The sequence below is a fragment of the Macaca fascicularis genome, chromosome 18, assembly GCF_037993035.2.
Source record: "Macaca fascicularis isolate 582-1 chromosome 18, T2T-MFA8v1.1".
NCBI lineage: Eukaryota > Metazoa > Chordata > Mammalia > Primates > Cercopithecidae > Macaca > Macaca fascicularis.
The window spans coordinates 22,451,475-22,470,989 of NC_088392.1; the positions used below are offsets into that span (position 1 = coordinate 22,451,475).

General features: G+C 43.8%; 1 protein-coding gene across 7 annotated transcripts in view; it reads left to right on the forward strand.

Annotated features, from left to right (window-relative positions):
• Positions 1-19,515, forward strand: part of ALPK2 (alpha kinase 2) — a 145,354-nt gene that overhangs the window by 98,240 nt on the left and 27,599 nt on the right. For all 7 annotated transcript variants that reach the window (XR_010582821.2, XM_074022427.1, XM_045378372.3 and 4 more), the window contains 5 exons: positions 930-1,077; positions 6,151-6,278; positions 6,379-6,414; positions 12,229-12,503; positions 14,646-14,734. Coding sequence is in view for 6 of the 7 variants with exons in the window: in XM_074022427.1 (XP_073878528.1) it covers positions 930-1,077; positions 6,151-6,278; positions 6,379-6,414; positions 12,229-12,503; positions 14,646-14,734 (676 nt within the window). In the remaining variant the exon portion in view is untranslated. The remainder of the gene's footprint in view (positions 1-929; positions 1,078-6,150; positions 6,279-6,378; positions 6,415-12,228; positions 12,504-14,645; positions 14,735-19,515) is intronic.

The following is a 19,515-nucleotide window of genomic DNA, read 5'->3' on the forward strand; positions in this document are numbered from 1 at the left end:
TTCACCGTAGTATAATTTGAGGCAGTGGAGCAAACAAAGTCTCAGTATTGGTGATCTTGGTTTGGCTACGGATTACATATGTTTTGTAATGATGTACTCTTTTGTGTGACCAGCGCTGTGGAGTTATGCTATTTAATTTGTGATAGGCTCACACCACATCTGCAGTACTCTCACTTCCTACCCAATTGTTATGACCGCTTGGGACAGGGGCCTCATCCTTGTCTTGTTCTAATGTCTAGGCTGCCGCCCAGTGGCTGCCCTGGCTAATTACATATTAGCATGCTAATTGTTCATCACTGATACTGAGGTGATATTCAAAGGTCTCAGCCCAACCGGTGGGAATTGTTTCCTTGTTGCTTCTATTATCTTTTGCTAATGAGGTTGATATCAAACATCACTGCAATCTACTGGGTTATCTTCAACAAAGACAAGTGTGATAAAGGGGAAAAGATGGATGAATATTATTCAGCCAATAACTTATTGTTGAGGTGTCTTTTACGTTTTGGGGGCTTAGCCATAGTTTTTTGGATAATCCGGATTTTATTCTACTCCCTAATCCCTAGCTCTGATTTTGACTGGATGATCTGGTAATCATTTAAAAACATCTTTATTTGGCTGACATCCTATAGAATAGATTTCTACAATCCTCCCACCTCTCATCCCCTTTAGAAAAAATCTCTCAAGTTCTATTTCACTTTCAGTATTACAGGCTGAATTTTAAGTAATGGAAGCGAGCATTTTCTATTAGATTGATTTGTTAATTTTCCGACTATTTAGGCAAGCTACCGCTCCCCTCAGAAACTCAATTCTCACTTCCATAATTGGGGATAATAATTAGTATTCCTGTCTCTCAGGATTGTTATGAGAATTAAACGATATGAAATGGGAAAGTCTTTTGCTACACTGACCTTCAAATCTTTTGTTTCTAGCTCCGGTATTACTGAAAAAGATCCAAGCTGAGATGTTCCCTGAACACTCTGGAAATGTAAAATTAAGCTGCCAATTTGCAGAAATTCATGAAGATTCTACTATCTGCTGGACAAAAGATTCAAAGTCCATAGCCCAAGTGCAGAGAAGGTGCGATGTTTTTCCCTGGTTATTTTTCACAGTTGCTGCTTGTTTATTTCACAACATGGTTGTTAAAAGAAAAGAATAAATTATGGGACATGAAAAGGAAAATTGAAGCAGAGATTCCACACCCGCAATATTTAAAAAGATTAAATATTGGAAGACAAGTGTCTGTATGGGGAAATGATGGAGGATTCTTGCCTGGATTTTGCCACTATTGAGTTCTGGGGTTTTGGGAAGTCACACAACCTTTCACTACGTTTTTTAAATCAGGGAAAGGAACATGTCAAATGATATTCTAGGCTGAGGTTCTGTGGTCCTAAGATTAAAGAGCTCTCGTCTGTATGTCTGTGAATTTAACTTGGGTGTGTTTTCTGTTTCATAAATTCCCAGTAATCTGATAAAGGTCAAACAAAGCTTAGACGATGAATAAAAACAACAACAGCAGCAATCTATGAGGTTACAGAAAAGTAACAGCTATTGAGGGTGACCAGCAGCCATCATTAATATGGGAACACCTGTTTATTTCTGGGTCTCTGTGATTTTTATTTTTATTTTTGAGACAAGGTCCTACTCCCATTTCCCAGGCTGGAGTGTAGTGGTGCAGTCATGGCTCACTGCAGGCTCCACCTCCTGGGCTCAGGTGATCCTCCCACCTCAGCCTCCCGAGTAGCTAGGATTACTGGAGCACATCACCATGCTTGGCTAATTTTCTTTTGTATTTTTAGTAGAGACAGGGTTTTGCCATGTTGCCCAGGCTGGTCTCAAACTCCTGGCCTCCAGTAATCCACCTATTTCGGCCTCCCAAAGTGCTGGGATTACAGGAGTGAGCCACCGCGTCCGGCCATGTCCTTAAGATAATAAAGGAGAGAAAAATGAGGAGGAGAGAGATGAGAGTGAGAATCATTGCCAAGAATATCCCCTATGCAATGAACCAGATTAATGGCTTCCTTAAGCAGCTTTTCTTGGCAATAAATGCTTGTTCAAGTGAACTGATGAATTCGAGCTTCATCTGACACAATCTAGAAACAAATCACCTGGTTCGAAAGTCAACCCTCTGCCAAAGGGGTTCCCAGTTTAGCTCCCTAAGATATGGGAGGGGTTCTAATCCCCTTATTTTTGTCACCACTAGACTGAAAAAGTGAGAAAATCTGAGTTTTCTGTTTAATTAAACCATATATGTCTGCTTGGAACATATGTCTGGAAGCTATTTCTCAAATGTAACGATGGGATACTTGAGCTATGATTTCATTTCTACTAACATCACTCCAGAGCATTTAACTGGATTGTGATTGATAGAATAACCACTTTGCCTAAAATGTCACCATTACCCTGCCCGTCTTCGGTATGGCTTAAGAAGAATTATAATGGAAAAGGAATGGTTTGCTTTTTAAGTCAAGGAAGTTCCCTAGAGCTTCACTTAAAAAGGTATTAATACTAATTATTCATTTTAAATTATTTTCTGAAGCTGTCAGCCAAGAACAATTAACCAGCATTTTCACTGTTTTTCCATTCATCAGCCTTGCTCTGAGCTCAGAATTACCACTTGAATATTTGCACATCCCTTTTCCATTTGATACGTATTTACCATAAATCTGATTTTCCCCTGGGGAGCATATGTCATTAGTAAGCATTCTACTTACTGATGACACGTGGCTAAGGCCTTTGATTGCTAGTGATGTTTGCTTCATTTCTCCTTGGTGACAGTGTCTGGCTTAGTTGAACCCATCTGCTTTCTCCATGCGAACACTTGAGAATATTTAGGAGTCATAACTCATTTGTTTATTGAGAGAACATTTACATTATTTCAAGTGGGTTTTCAAATGTTTGCTAATTTCTCTCATGCCTACTTCCAGGCCAGCGTTTCCCTTCACTTGTGCCTCCATGCAATGTGTCACTGTCCTTGTATCATTTTCAAAGAGTTGAAATCTCTCACATATAATGTCAACCTGGAGCAAAGGTCTTCTTGCACTTACTAAATCATGAGGGAACCTGTACAATGGCAAGATTGTTCAAAGGAGCATTTAAGGAATGAAGATTTAGATAGTCAATCAGGTAAAGGAATGCGGAAATACATTTTGAAATAGATATAACACTGGTTAATGTTTGACAGGTAATAAACTTTGAGAGTTATCTTTTCTATTGCACAGAAACCTAAAAGTTAACCTGTAACTTTTAGGTTACAGGTTCTATGTAAATGGTTCTATGAGTGGGTTCTGTGTAAATGGGAAATAGCAAAGCATTCTCCTTTCAGTAGATCATCCTCAAGTGATCCTGTTGAACAATGACTGTGATCCTCCTCCTGTCTTTGTCCGCAACTTTTGGGTACTTTCCTTAACAGGCTAAAGTGTGGAAATTAGGTGTCAGAAGACATTCTTGTGGTTAGGGCAAGACTAATATACTTCAAAGAAACCAATAAGAAGAAAGTGGTAGCTTGGTTTGAGTCTCTGTGTAGCAGTGGCATGTCTTGGCTCCATGGAGACTTCAAGGTGGCACCCTCTGGTGCTATTTGGCCATCAATACCTTCTTGGTAACCAGGAACCCATTCTCCACTCTGGGGAGAGACGTCCTTCTGAGTTCCCTGGGCTTTTGAAAGTGCAGCTGTCCATGTGGAGTGGCTCTGCTGATAGCTGAGCAAGGTCATGGAGCACAGGTCATGTTGTTCCTGCTGGGAACCAGTGGATGAGGAACTGGCTGCTGGGATGGCAGGATCTCCTTGGATGGCCCTGAGAGAAACAACCCGAGGGCTTCTCAGCCCAGACTGAGTGGCGGGTGGGAGTGCTGCCAAGCCCTGGCTCCTTAGGGCTGGTGATGGATGATGGGGTCTCTCAGAGAAGTCCCCACGCTAACTACCCTCTCCCTGCAGCCAATTTCATTCTTTGTGTTCCTCTGATCACACTCTGGCCATGGGCTTCTTTTGCATTTGTCTGCACAGCTAATCACCACTGATGTTCTGCTGTCTGTGGCCATTTCCTAAGGTAAAAAGATTTGTCCCTTACAGGGACAGTGGTAGAAAAAAGGCACTCTTGGTAAAAAAAAAAAAAAAAAAAAAAAAGGCACAAGGTCACTTGTTTTTGCTTTCTATAGCTGTGCTGGTATTTTCTGTTTGTCCATTTCCTCCCAGATTAGAAGACCCTCAAGGGCAAGGACTATGCCTTTTTTTTTTTTTTTTCCCATCATTGAATCCCCCAGTACTAAGCACAGAGCAGATACTCCACAAATGCTGGATAGAACTCTTTGGGACTTCCGAGATAGTTTTGTTTCATGGAGAAAGCACACTAATACTACTGTTCCCCACTAATACTACTGCTCACCGTGAAGTAATGACTCGTGACCACTCTCAGGACTGGGCTTTTTGCCAAAGCTTCACACGCTGGTGTCAGTTACTCCTTATGACACATCTGAGCTGTGATCTTGCTCGTTCTGCTTTCACAGAGGAGGAAACTGAGGGTGAGAGGCTACATAGTACACCTGAGGTCAGCCTCAGGGTTGGGATCCAGACCTTTCTGACTCCTATATGTATTCCCTCTAGAAGAAAGCCTTGGGTGGGGACCATGGGTCAAGCCAGGAAAAACGGTCTTCATGGTTCTGGGCCAAGTATCGGAGAATTTCTAGGCTGGAAGGAAGATGTTCACAGGACAGTTCTAGTTCAGCCCCCAGCCCTTCAGGTAGCCCTTGCCTGCCCCTTTCAATGACAGAAAGGCTGTGCCGATCCTAGAGCTTTGGAGAAGGACTTTCCACAAGCCTCCTCTGTGGCCCGCTCAGTGTTTTATTGCCCTCTCCGGAAATCTCCCCGTTATAACTGGACTTGTTCACATCCAGTTTTAACCATACAATGGGAGATGTTCAGAGCCCGCAGGAATGAAGGAAGTTGAATGATTTCGTGAACTTCGTTTTAAGCCACTGGTATATTCCAGGGAAGGAATGTATATACTGGAGGCTTAAAGTCTATTGAAAAAACAATCAATAATGAACACTTTTTTTGAACATGCAACTGAGACAAACTCAAGCTCGGTGAATTTTTGTTGTTAAACGATGAAACAAACCCAAGCTAAAATGTACACCACACACATGTATACACATAAACACACAGAATCTTGGTGAAAGTTTAAACAAAGTTCATTTTAAAGAACAAAACCAGAACAACATTTGAGTATCCTCTTTTTTTTTTTTTCTGTAAAGTAAGTTTTTTGTTTGAGATTTTGGAATAAATATGTGGCTCTACCTATATTTCAGATTATCCCAGACTTGAGGGCAGGAACCATAATTTACCTGGGGAGGCAGCTTAATGAGGTCAAAATCATTTGCTTACATTTTTCTATGTCTCAGTTTCCTCATCTGCAAACTGAGAACAGTAAACGTAGTTCTCTCATTAGGTTGTTCTGAGGACATCATGAAATTGATCTTTATGTGATTTGGCACAATGCCTGGTACATACCAAATGCTCAGTGCACATTGGCTCTCAGCATCATCATCACTGTCATCATCACCACCAACACGACCACCACAGCCAGTTTTAGTTTTCATAGCACAGTGACTGAAACTCAATAACACTGGGTGGGTGACTAGTTGGACGGTTGGTACCTCACTAGGGGAGTACAGGACACTATTATAAAGGGGTCCTCAGTCATGAATCCTTAGGTAGCATGAAGCTAAGAACCCCCTTTTCTCTTGTTTCTTGTTGTGTAAGTTTGGGTTTGGAGTTATCAGACTTTCCGTCAAGCACAGGACGCCCGGATTAGTCACATAATTGAGCTGAATTCTGAGCAGAAATGTTAACAACAGCTCCCAGAATTCACAATTTCAATTCTTGGCTCTACTCATGGCAGTTAAACCTACTGAACATTTCTTTGTGTTCATACTGCTTATTGGAGTGAGCGTGTTAGCCAAAATGTAATGACTCTCCTCTGTGGAGACATCAATTATTTAAACAGCGGATCGTGATTTTGCCCCTTGGGCAGCTCATTGGCTGAAAACATGTGAGCAGGAAAGCCTTCGCTTCTTTCTTCTTAAATATATTAGAAAAAAAAAATGCAACCATAGAATGATGAAGTGTGTCAATGTGAATATTCCTCATTATAGTGCAGGGGACAACTCCACTGTTTCCTTTGCCATCGTTCAAGCCAGTCTGAAGGACCAGGGTCTCTATTACTGCTGCATCAAGAACAGCTATGGAAAAGTGACTGCTGAATTTAACCTCACAGCTGAAGGTAGACCACAGCTTTTCAGTTTTCAGTGAAAACCACTAGCCCCTGCCCGTTCACAATGGACATTTGTACTGAAGCCATTCTCTGCTTTGTCTTCTTCTAGTTCTCAAACAACTGTCAAGTCGCCAGGATACTAAAGGTAAGTCAGTTGGGGTTGGCCTGCCAGAGGAAATGGGCTTGCCATAAAGCATAAAATAGCTCCCGGAGTAAAGGGTAGAAGCAGTAATCCTATGGACTCTTCCAACTGAGAAGGAGAGCTATGGCGTGACTTGAGAAAAGAATGACAATTCATGAGCCAATTCAATGTGAATGTAGGGCCATACTTCCTATTGTAAGTTCATTAAACTATAGATATCCAGAATTGGATGGTACACTATAGCAGGGGAGTTTTGGGGAACACGTAGAGGGGGAGTTTGGATTTGACTTTTCCCTTTAAACATCGGTCTTGCATTCAGCCCTTCTGCATGGGAGTTTTCAGCTGCTGGGACTTAAACAGCTTGTTTTGTTTCTTCAATTTTCTTTTCAGTTTGACTAGCTGAGCAGATTCCCAAAGACAGCCAGGTGTCTGGAGAATCATTCCATTCGTTTGTGTCCTAATGAAAAGAAAAGATGTGTTTCTCTGCTTTCTTTTGGCACCTGGTGTTAGCTACAGCCTAACACTGCTGTTTATGAATGCTCGTGCTGTTCCCTGGGCCACCCAGTGAATTTTCCACAGTTTGGTGGAATCTGTGTTTGCCGTGTCTTCCCTCTTAAGGAGAATTACTCACCCACCTACGCCCACCCATGCCCACCCTTGCCTGGTGGTGTGCTGGGGTAAATATTTAACAACATGCCGAGGGTTGGGGAAGCTCTGAGTCCTACAATTTCCATGATGTAAATTCAGTGTGGCCACTTTTAAACCACCAGTGTGACATCACACATCATGGAACTGGAAAGAGCTGCCTGTCATCAGCTCTCAGGAGCTGCAGGAGGCCAGTTCCACACACCACGGTGGTCCAACCTCACCCCATGTGACCATGACTTTCAGCACAGGGGAGGATCCACTGTCAGTTTTAGGAGAAATATGGATAAATTCTGACAGTTAATTGAACTAGCATCTTAAAGATTTATTGCATGTACTGATTTTTAAAACAAACAGAATGCCTGAAATCTCTGCAGAAACAAGTAATAAAAGTAATCAAAATGCAGTCACATCCAGTGTATCAAAAGCAAGAAACTGAGATCTCAACTTAGAAATGGTCTAGCAATAGGCCAGGCACAGTGGCTTACGCCTGTAATCCCAGCACTTTGGGAGGCCAAGGCGGGTGGGATCATGAGGTCAAGAGATCAAGACTATCCTGACCAACATGGTGAAACCCCATCTCTACTAAAAATACAAAATTAGCCTGGCGTAGTGGCACATGCCTGCAATCCCAGCTACTCAAGAGGCTGAGGCAAGAGAATGGCTTGAACCGGAAGGTGGAGGTTGCAGTGAGCCGAGATCACACCACTGCCCTCCAGCCTGACAACAGAGCAAGACTCCATCTCAAAAAAAAAAAAGAAAAGAAAAAGAAATGGCCTAGCAAATATTGTGATATTAACCCAAAATAGTAAACTTAAATACAAGCTCTTCACAAACCCACTCAGATGCTAAATACCCATCTTTAGTGTGTACATACGTGTGTTATAATTTAAAATCCTTCCTCCATTTCTGCTCTCATCTCCCCAGAAGGCAAAATATGCAAAAGAATCCCCTTCCTCCTTTAGAAAATAAAGACTCTCAGAAGGGAGTCTCTGTTTCATCAGCTTCTTAGCATTGATTGGCATTCACATCTCAGACACTTGCTATGGTTTTATTGGTTTAGGTTTGCATAAGCTCATTTCTCAAGGATTACTTGAGAGACCCCAGTGGGGATGAGCTACTGGCCATTTGGTGGAAATGGTACCACCGCTGTAGCCCAGTGACTCCAGCCACAGAGCTTGTGTCTGAACCCTGATGACATCACCTTCTCCCGGTTTCTGGCCCCATTGTTACTGGGGGTGTCAGTTTCACTGACTCACCCGGCTGGGGAAGTAATTCTTGGCCCCTCCCTATCCTTGTACCTTCAGATAAAGAAGCCGAAAATTACTTTTATGTTATTTCTTTGAGACAGGGTCTCACTCTTTCGTCCAGGCTGGAGTGCGGTGGCACAATCATAGCTCGCTGCAGCCTCGGCCTCCTGGACTCTAATGATCCTCCTACCTCAGCCTCCTGAGGAGCCTGGGCTACAGGTGCTCACCGCTGCACCCGGCTGATTTGGAAAATTACTTTTAATCACAATTTTTTTTTTTAATGTAGAGGACTATCTTACTAAACAGTTTATTAATTTAATTCTCTATAGGAGGAATAAATAATCTTTTACAAGGTGGTCTCTAATTTAAAAACTAATAAAGCTAAGCTTATGAGAAAGTTGGAAATGAATCATGGACAAAATGAAGCCCAATTTAATGATGTTATTATGTTTTATGAATATATTTGTGGATTACTTTTTTGCATCTCGGAGCAGTCTTTGTAACCAGTGGTTGCAGGTATCCTCATGGTTTCTCTGAGTTGATTTGTATTTCACAATGTATGGGTGTAGCAAGGAACCTCAGTGAGGCATTGGGATCTCCCAACACTCATCTGGTGAGTCTGTCTGGTGGATTCCAATGAGTCTCTCCTGATTCTTTTTTTTTTTTGAGAGACGGAGTCTTGCTCTGTCACCCAGGCTGAAGTGCAATGGCAAGATCTCGGCTCACTGCAACCTCCACCTCCCGAGTTCAAGCAATTCTCCTGCCTCAGTCTCCCGAGTAGTTGGATTACAGACACCTGCCACCACACCCAGCTAATTTTTAGTATTTTTAGTAGAGATGGGGTTTCATCATGTTGGCCAGGCTGATCTGGAACTCCTGACCTCAGGTGATTCACCTGACTTGGCCTCCCAAAGTTCCAGGATTACAGGTGTGAACCACCACACCCAGTCTCTCCTGATTCTTTCTCATAGCACTGCCCCCTCTCAGGGATTTTAGGCAGCGTGGAGTGTGAGTCCTGGCAACAGATGGCTCTGCAAAGCTGCAAAGAAAGTTGCACCTTCTCCACAACCCGAGACTTGCACTGCTACATGCCTGCTTTTCCTGAGCCTCCCCTCAGGTGCTCAGTTCTCCGGTTACCTTCATTACTCTTACCAGGGAAGAAATTGTTCTAAAGGATGAATTCTCACCTCCATCTCTCACTTTAAAAGAGGTGCAAACTCTAACCAAGCGCACGCGCTCATTTCAGCCATCACTGCGGAAGACATTTTTGGACAGGCTGTCCTTTCAGATTTCTGCAGAGCTACAGAGTCTATACCTTCTGCTTCTGTAAAGGAAGGCCCAGTAGATGAGTTTCAGCTTGGAAAGTTCCACCTAGAACTCCAGCTCTTGCCCTGCAGGATTTTCAAGAGACAAAGAATAGGTCTAAGATTTCTTTTTTTCTTTCATGGCTTTATCTTTGTCAAATAAGCATTTCTGTTGGAAATGATAGACAGGGTTATTAATTTTACCACATGTAGTAATATGCAAACAAATTTTCCTTCCTACTTTCTAAGCATATGGCCTGGGCCAACTTTGATCTTCAGTTAATTAGATTTGCTGTATTTTAAAGCGTAAGGTGCACAAACATTTTACTTTTAATAATTAAATTTTAGAAATGTGAGGGTTTTGAAGGAAGACAGGATGTGACAGAGATAACTCATGTTCATTGGGCTCTAAGGTATGTACATATAACATTTCCTATAGTCTGTAAGTGGTATTAGAGGCCAAATTGCTAACATTAATCATATAATTGGAATGGAACTGAGAAGGTGTGGGATACAGAAAAGCATTCTCTCTCTATTTTCTCACCTAATTTTTAAATTTAACTGTTAAAATAAAACTGTGCTTTTCTCCATAGATTAATTTTTTTTCTTGGTTCTGTGACTTAGAGTAAAATCTGCGATCCAGGTATTGCCTAAAACTTTATCTGAGAAAATGTCCCGTTTGCCTGTTTCCCTGCAGCTCCAACCCAGTTCTCTCCAGAAACCCAGGGCGAGTTACTCAGTAGGAGTTCCAGGGGAAGAAAAACAATTTATTCTTCAGTCTTCATAAGTTCTTAGTTGGAACAGATCCCTGTAACAAAAGAAGATTAGTGAGAGGAAAACAAACAGGTTGATGAGCATGTATCATTCATGTATACATGGGAGACACTCAAGAAGTGCTCATTTAAGAAGGGATTTGAATTCCAGCTTATACAGCATCTAAACAAAGAATGGTGCATTTTTCGAGAAGTGACAGGGCAGAGGGAAGGACTTTGGGTAGGTAAGGGCAGTAGCTTGTGGAAAGGCATTTCCACAGCCCTGGAAAATCTCCCAGCATCTGGATTCTCATTAATGCTTGTTAATGTCTGCTGCTCATCTCCAGGCTCATCAGGGGCTAAAGTTGTCTTCAGTCATTAACCTTTGTTCTTCCTGGTAGAAGGGGAGTAGAATTGTTTCTGTGTTTATAAATTTATGTCCTGATTTTAGGCAAATAGGGGGAAGGCAGAGAGCTTTCTTGCCTCTGCTGCTTCTTAATTGCCTTCAGCTCAACAATCCTTTTACCAAAGAGGCAGATTTGAGGGCAACATATTCAGATGTCCCATAGTCTTCTGCTGGCCTTTGTGAAAATGCTAGGAGCACCTTTAGGAATATCCTCTTTCTTCCAGAAGCTTCTAGCTCTTTACCTAGTTTTTCTGTTTGAAAATCCACCGAACCCCACTCCCTTTCTTTCTTTCTTTCTGGCAGTAACTAGGCCCTGACCTTAATCAATACCCTATCAGAATAGTTTCAGTCTCTTTATAGTTTTAATAGCTACCATCAGTCTCAAATCATATGATTTGAAATATTTTGAGAGGAGAAGAAAAATATTTCCTTAAGCATTGTATATAGAAACATGAAGTAAGATTTTTCACACAACCCATGATTTCTTTCTTCTTGTAAACATTCAGAAAGATGTCAGTTTTCATCAGTTTTGAGAAGTGGAAAGCATTTTAAAAATCCAAACAATCTTATTTCATTGAAAGCCACCTAATTTTCTTCTCTCAGTGAATGAGAAGTCTGATTGGGTCATCTCTAGTTTAAAATGGACCTTCCTGATTAAATTCACTGTCATCTCAAACACGTGTAGAATCCACTCTGAAAAGAAAACAGCTGCTAGAAAACTCAAAATAATTCTTTTTTCTTTTTACAAATAAATCCAAAATGATTCTACCTTTTTCTCAATTTCTCTTCAAAGGCCATTCTTCTTACTATTTTTTTGTTTGTTTGTTTGTTTGTTTATTGCTACCTGTTTCTTTTACTTATCGCATGCTTTCTCAATGGAGGCAGTATTGCTCCCAAGAGGACCAACGCTGGTTCTTGGCAGGCAAAAAAAGTTACTCTTTTTCTGTATAAAGCACAGATATACATATGGTACATAAACAGTATATTTGTGGTATTAAGCTTTCATGGCAGGCAATTAAAACAAATTCCAGCAAAGATTCTGGGGTTGGGGGGGCAATAATGAAAAAAAGGTGGATCCGATACTATCAGATCTTATCATTGGTCTTTCTTCCCTCCTCTACACTTACCCATCTTTTCAACTTGCCTTTTATTACTTTGCTTGGTTCCACTTATATTTTCCAGGTCTGTCTAGAATTCTTTTCCTGATCTTTCCAGTTTTGCTCCAACCCATCTCTCACTGATGTTCCCACATTCTCATTCAATGACCTGTCTCCTCCTCACCAACCCACTCATCTCTTCTTTTAGCTATGCTTCTTTTGAAGGGTAAGTGTGGCTGCCCCCTCTTGGTTCTGCAGGTCAGCCTTGTCATTGTCCTTGTGTGGGGACCCTCCCCATGTGGAATTAGCTAAGGAGCAGGACTGGGAGGTATTCTTTCCAACCAAAGCTGTGCTGTGTTTCAGGATGCGAAGAGATTGAATTCAGCCAACTCATCTTCAAAGAAGACTTCCTCCATGACAGCTACTTTGGGGGCCGCCTGCGTGGTCAGATCGCCACGGAGGAGCTGCACTTCGGAGAAGGGGTTCACCGCAAAGCCTTCCGCAGCACGGTGATGCATGGCCTCACGCCCGTCTTCAAACCTGGCCATGCCTGTGTGCTTAAGGTGCACAATGCCGTTGCCTATGGGACCAGAAATAATGATGAGCTCATCCAAAGGAACTACAAGCTCGCTGCCCAGGTGGGTCCATCTGCCCAGAGGCTGTCGCTTCTGGTGTGAGAGCCACCCGTGATAAGACGAGATGAAAATCAGACTCAGGATTCATGGGAGTGTCTTCAAAAGGGTGTTTTTCCTCTTTAGGGGTTTCAACTGAATCTAAGTGCTGGAGATCACTTCTCAGTTCTCAGGAGTAATTTCCTGGCCTTATGCCAGCTACTGGGGACTCAGCCAATGCCTAGAGACACCTCACCAGTTCTAACCTGAGATGTAACTGATTTTGTTTCTAAGAAGCCCTATGAGATCCCTGGGGGGTTGAATCTACTTGGACCTAGGATGATATGGAAAGTGGGGGTTCTAAGCTACACTAGATGCCTGGGTCCCCGGGAACAGGTAACATCAGCACTAGTTGCTGGAGTGTTTTGTTTGGGTTTGTTTGTGGAGAGGGAGAGGGGTGGGGTATATCCAGGAGAGTCAGCATTGGTCTTGTTTTCTGCCTTCCTGAGTTTGGTTTAATGTTAGCATATAAAACAGGAAGAGAGACAGACACAAGGCCCTAGCTGAGTTCTCATTTCTCTGTGTTATCGAATCATAGAACTCGAGGCGAGAGGAGAGGGCAGGAGAGCCTTAGCTTCTCTCCATCCTTCCTCCTCCTTTCCACATATATGGTCCATATATTTCACTCCCTCTTTGTTTTTTGCTTTTGGAGACAGGGTCTCACTCTGTCCCCCAGGCTGCAGTGCAGTGGCATGATCATGGCTCCACAGCAGCCTTGACCTCCTGGCCTTAAGCAACCCTCCTGCCTCAGCCTCCTAAGTAGCTAGGACTACGGGCGCATGCCATCACGCCCAGCTAATTTTTATTTATTTATTTTTTTCAGACACAGGGTCTCCCTATGTTGCCCAGGCTGGTCTTGACCTCCTGGAGGGCTCCAAGTGATCCTCCTGCCTCTGCCTCCCAAAGTGCTGGGGTTACAGGCATGAGCCACCACCGCACCTGGTCCACGCATTTCACTGTGAAATTGTGAAAGTTGGGTCTTTCACAAGCTATGTGCCCCTTTAAAATGTTTACCATAAACATTTTAAACAATTAAAACCATTTAGGCCGGGCGCGGTGGCTCAAGCCTGTAATCCCAGCACTTTGGGAGGCCGAGACGGGCGGATCACAAGGTTAGGAGATCGAGACCATCCTGGCTAACACGGTGAAACCCCGTCTCTACTAAAAAATACAAAAAACTACCCGGGCGAGGTGGCGGGCGCCTGTAGTCCCAGCTACTCCAGAGGCTGAGGTAGGAGAATGGCGTGAACCCGGGAGGCGGAGCTTGCAGTGAGCTGAGATCCAGCCACTGTACTCCAGCCTGGGTGACAGAGTGAGACTCCGTCTCAAAAAAAAAAAAAAAAAAAAAAAAAAAAAAAAAAAAAAAAAATTAAAACCATTTAAAATATTAAAATCCATAGGTTAAACTCAGATGAATCTCTCAGGTACAGCCAAGCACTAAGCATCGTGATCCCACAGCAATGTCACGTGGGACTCTGTGCTTCTGAAGGCAGCTCTGCTCTCTGAATATAGGATTCTGTCCGTTGTATTCCTTTCTCCTCCCAATCCACCCCTCTTTTTTCTTTTCTGAGTATTCCCTCTATCTCAAATATGACACAGTCTTGGAAAATCTCCCAGCATCTGGATTCTCGCTCAGAAAAGCCCCACAGCATAGGATGCAGAATCCACTTAGCTTTTCCTAAGGCAGAAATCTTGTGCTGTTCATTATGACTACTTCAGTTACACCTTTGAAAAGGGATTGCAATGGCAGATCTCACAGGAAACCCAGTAGTGCCCCAAGTGCCACCCGATGACATGATGAGGGGCCAGTCCCCTTAGTTCTGGGGTGAATTTCAGCCATGCTGGCTCGAGAAATTTTATAGTTCTGGGACACCTGGTCCCGGAGACCACTTGACCTCCACCGGGATAGTTTCTTCATGTCTCAGAGCTCTTCTGTAGGTGGCCAACTCTAGGTTCTAATAATTGTTGCCTCTGCGACCCCAACCAGGGGATGGGCTAGTCAATTCATTGGCTTTACCTTACTGGGAAATCTCCTGAATAGTCTTACTGGGCGATGCTGTCTGAATTTCCTGTAGTCACTGGGGCTCTCTATGTATTTTGGTGATATAGGAATGCTATGTTCAAAATACTGCCAGGTATTATGCCAAGATCTACGCTGCTGAAGCACAGCCTCTGGAAGGCTTTGGAGAAGTGCCTGAGTAAGTGTATTTACCCTGCCTTGTGTTACACTCCTGACTCACTGGGGACTGGGAGGGATGAGAGAGTGAGAAGGAACAGTAGGGCAAGTGTTTCAGCTGGTCTCTCAGTCTGTAAGCTCCATGAGGGCTCACATGGCTGCTATCCTACCCCTTGCTGGGTAGGATATTTAATATTATATAATATAATAATAATATATTTAATATTTAAGAAGATAAATATTCTTTAAATAAATGAATGGATGGATGGGTGTATGGATTAATCCATCCAATACATGAATCTACCATGTTAAATAAAAAAGAAAGGATATCTACTCTCATAGCTATTACATTGTCTAAACAGTAAACAAATACAACAGAACAAGAGCTATCACAAGGCAATTAGTCCCATGATGAAAATAAAATATGGCAATGTATTACGGAAGAGTGGATTGGGTGATCTGAAACATAGTAACATAGTACCCACTTCCTGGAATCCTCCAGAGACAAATCACACCCACTTTTATCTACTCTTTGCCTAAATATTTACTGGCCCAAGCAAATTTTGGGGAGCCTGGAGCTTGCGTTTGCGGCACTGTTTGTCTGGCTGAGATCGTATCTGCACGCTTAAATGGACAGAAAAAGGGCTTAGCTAGTGCATATTGGAACTTTTTACCTATCAATAAAAACTGGGAGAAGGAAGAAGGAAGAAATTCTTGTCTGCATTGCCCCTGTTAACTCACAAAATGGGAAAAATCGTTTCCCTTAGGTGGTACATTTGGAAGACCATGGGTAAAGCATAACACTTTCTGCTCTTTCTCAAGAAATGCTTAACACACTTCAGTACACACTTACAATTGCTTTTCTGTTAATTACACAGACAGCCATCTGGACTGAGTTAAGCTTTCACGATATGGAAACTGGCTCCTTTTTCCCCCAAGCCCCGCTTTTCCCAGTCTCCGTCCTCTTAAGTTTTCTTCAAAAAAGAAAAGATTTAACCCACAAGTCAACCCTACCACACACAGAACCACAGTGTCCTCCAACAGGGACAGACCCAAGTTTTGTGTGGCTTGACTCTTATGCAATTTGGGCTTCTTTCTTTCCTTTCTTTCTTTTTTATTTTTTGTAAGAGACAGGGTCTCCCTCTGTTGTCCAGGCTGGAGGGCAGTGGTGCAATCACAGCTCACTGCAGCCTTGACCTCCCGGGCTCAAGCGATTCAGCCTCCCAAGTAGCTGGGACTACAGGTGCCCACCACCACACCTGGCTAATTAAAAGCATTTTTCTTGTAGAGACAGGGTCTCTGTATATTGCCCAGGCTGGCCACCTACAACTCCTGGCCTCAAGTGATCTTCCTGCCTCGGCCTCCCAGAGTGCTGGTGTTATAGGCATGAGCCACCATGCCTGGCAAATTTGGGCCCTTTTTAAAGAAAAGAACACAAAATTATAAATATCAGGATTGATCTAGGGACTGGGAAAGGGCTCATGCAAGTGAAGGATCAGGAGCTGATTCATTTGCTGCATTAGCATCATGGTAAATAGGCCACTGCCTTAAAGATAGGTTAGGACATTTTTCTAGATAAACCATTTTTCCATTCCTTAGGAGGGGAGAGTTTGTGACCCCATGAATGCTGATGGCACATGGGAGGAGTAAGGGGCCTCAGAAGGGCCTCTGGGCCAGACTCCAGGTTTATGGAACCTAAATTGGAGGACTCTACAGCCAGAAAACACACCCCACCCCACTACCCCCCCCACACAACACTCACCATACACACAAACACACACACACACCACACAAACAACACTCACCATACACACAAACACACCCACCACAACACAAACACACTGCAAACACCCCACACACACACACACACAAACAACACTCACCATACACACACACACACACCACACAAACAACACTCACCATACACACAAACACACCCACAACACAAACACACTGCCAACACCCCCCCACACACAAACAACACTCACCATACACACAAACACACACACACACACCACACAAACAACACTCACCATACACACACACACACACACACCACACAAACACTCACCATACACACAAACACACACACACCACACAAACAACACTCACCATACACACAAACACACCCACCACAACACAAACACACTGCAAACACACCCCACACACACGCCACACCCCCCACACCACACATACACACCACACACATTACATACAAACACACACACCACACATACAACACACATACCACACACACCACACACAAACACACAACACTCACCATACGCACAAACACACCACACAACAAACCACACACACCCCCACACAAACACAACACACACCACATACAAACAGACCACAAATACAACACACACACACCACACATACAACACACACACCACACACACCACACACAAACACACAACACTCACCATACGCACAAACACACCACACACAAACTACACACCACACACACCCCCACACAAACACAACACACACCACATACAGACCACAAATACAACACACACACACCACACATACAACACACACACCACACACACACAACACAAACACACAACACTCACCATATGCACAAACACACCACACACACCCTCCCACATAAACACAACACACACCCTCCCACATAAACACAACGCACACCACATACAAACAGACCACACATACAACACACACACACCACACATACAAAACACACACCACACACACACCACGCACACCACACATACAACACACACATATGTATTACACACCCCCACACACATCACACATACAACATACCACACTCACACGCACACCACATATGCACATACACACACATACACACACCCCATACGCACACCACACCACACACACCCCCACTCACCACACCACACACATACACACACAAGACACATACACACAACACAAACCACACACACCACATACACACACCTCACACACATACAATACACACACACATACACACCACACAAACATACCACACACATACCACACACACATACACACAGCACACACATACCACACATACATACATATATCACACACATACACAACCACAAACCACACGCACAACACATACACACAACACACGCACACAGAGCTGACCTGTATATTACCAGCCTTCTCTGAAAGCCTGCACATCTAGAGAGAGGGCCAGGAGTCCCGTCCCCCGCCCCCATTACCACAGCCCCCTAGACCGACCCCCCCGGGGGCCACCCCCGTGTTTATTTCCAGGCAATGAAGCGGGCCTGGAGAAGCCTATTTTAATGGAGCACGTGAGATCTTGGAGAGAAAACACTCCTTATTTGGGCAGCTTCTGTTTTTGAATTCATGAATATCAATGGAGTCACATTGTCTATGCAAATGGAATCCTGCTGGGCAGAGGCCAGGCCTAATTAAGACCCTGAATAATGCCCAGCCCTTGTTTCTGTTTCCCACCCCCCCCACCCCGCACCAGGGATGCAGAATTAATAAGAGCCCAGGCAAACCATGAACCCTTCTGTTGGCAGAAGGGTCAGTAGCCACAGGGGGTCGGTCCTCAGGAGGGAACCAGGGTGCCCTGCATCTTGCAGAAGTGACAAAGCACGACAGAGGCTGGCTTGGCGGCTGCACTGATTTCAGGGCTGTGGGGAAGGTCCACTGCCCTAATGTGCCCACTCCCATCTGGCTGAAATTTGAAATTTCTTTAACAAGACACAAAGAGGTTCTATCTTAAAATTAGAAAGAATGCCTCAAATGACTCTGGCACGACAGTAATCAGGGTACGCTGCTATTAGAGGGGCTTACTGCCTTGTGTCCAGGGCTGGGGTTCCAGAAGGACACGGTTCTGGCTCAAATTCTGCTGGTGAGCAAGCCTCTGTGTCCTCTTCGTGAAGTGAGGGGGATTCTCAGTTTCCAGGAAATGCTCCTAAATGGCAGAGGAGGATACCTGTGTGCCTGTCAAAGGGCCTGGAGGCTTCGTCCAAGCAGCTGGCCCGCAGGTGTAATTTCTTTGAAATGTAATATTTTATAGCTTTTAAATTCTATTGAGTGTTGTGTCCTCCTTCCTCTATGACTATATTTGTTTTAATAAAAAGTAATGTTTTTCCAACCACCTTTGGCTCAAGTTAATAACCACGTGGAGCCTTCAGCTTACTTCCTGGGAGAAGGCACAGCCTGGGTGGAGAAGCGCAGGGCATTGCTCTGGGAGAACACTCCCAGCTTGCACGGAGGCAAGAGCAAGTGGGCAGGGCGGGACCTGTGCCCCAGCTGGTGTGTGCGTGTAACCGCTGGATGGGTTCACCTTGCCCACTGCCCAGACAGAGCTGACTTATCAAGATGGGGAAATCGCAAAAAAGAGTTTATTATACATAGAACTGTTACCGGAAAGGGGTCCCAATCCAGACTCCAAGAGAGGATTCTTGGATCTCATGCAAGAAATAATACAGGGCAAGTCCACAGAGTATATTGAAAGCCTGTTTATCAAGAAAGTAGAAGAATAAAAGAATGGCTACTCCATAGACAGAGTAGCCCCAAGGGCTGCTGGTTGCCCATTTTTATGGTTATTTCTTGATGATATGCTAAACAAGGGGTGGATTATTCATGCCTCCCCTTTTTAGGCCATATAGGGCAACTTCCTGACATTGCCATGGCATTTGTAAACTGTCATGGCGCTGGTGGGAGTGTGGCAGTGAGGAAGGCCAGAAGTCATTCTCATATCCATCTTGGTTTGGGTGAGATTTAGCCGGCTTCTTTACTGCAGCTTGTTTTATCAGCAAGGTCTTTATGACCTGTATCCTGTGC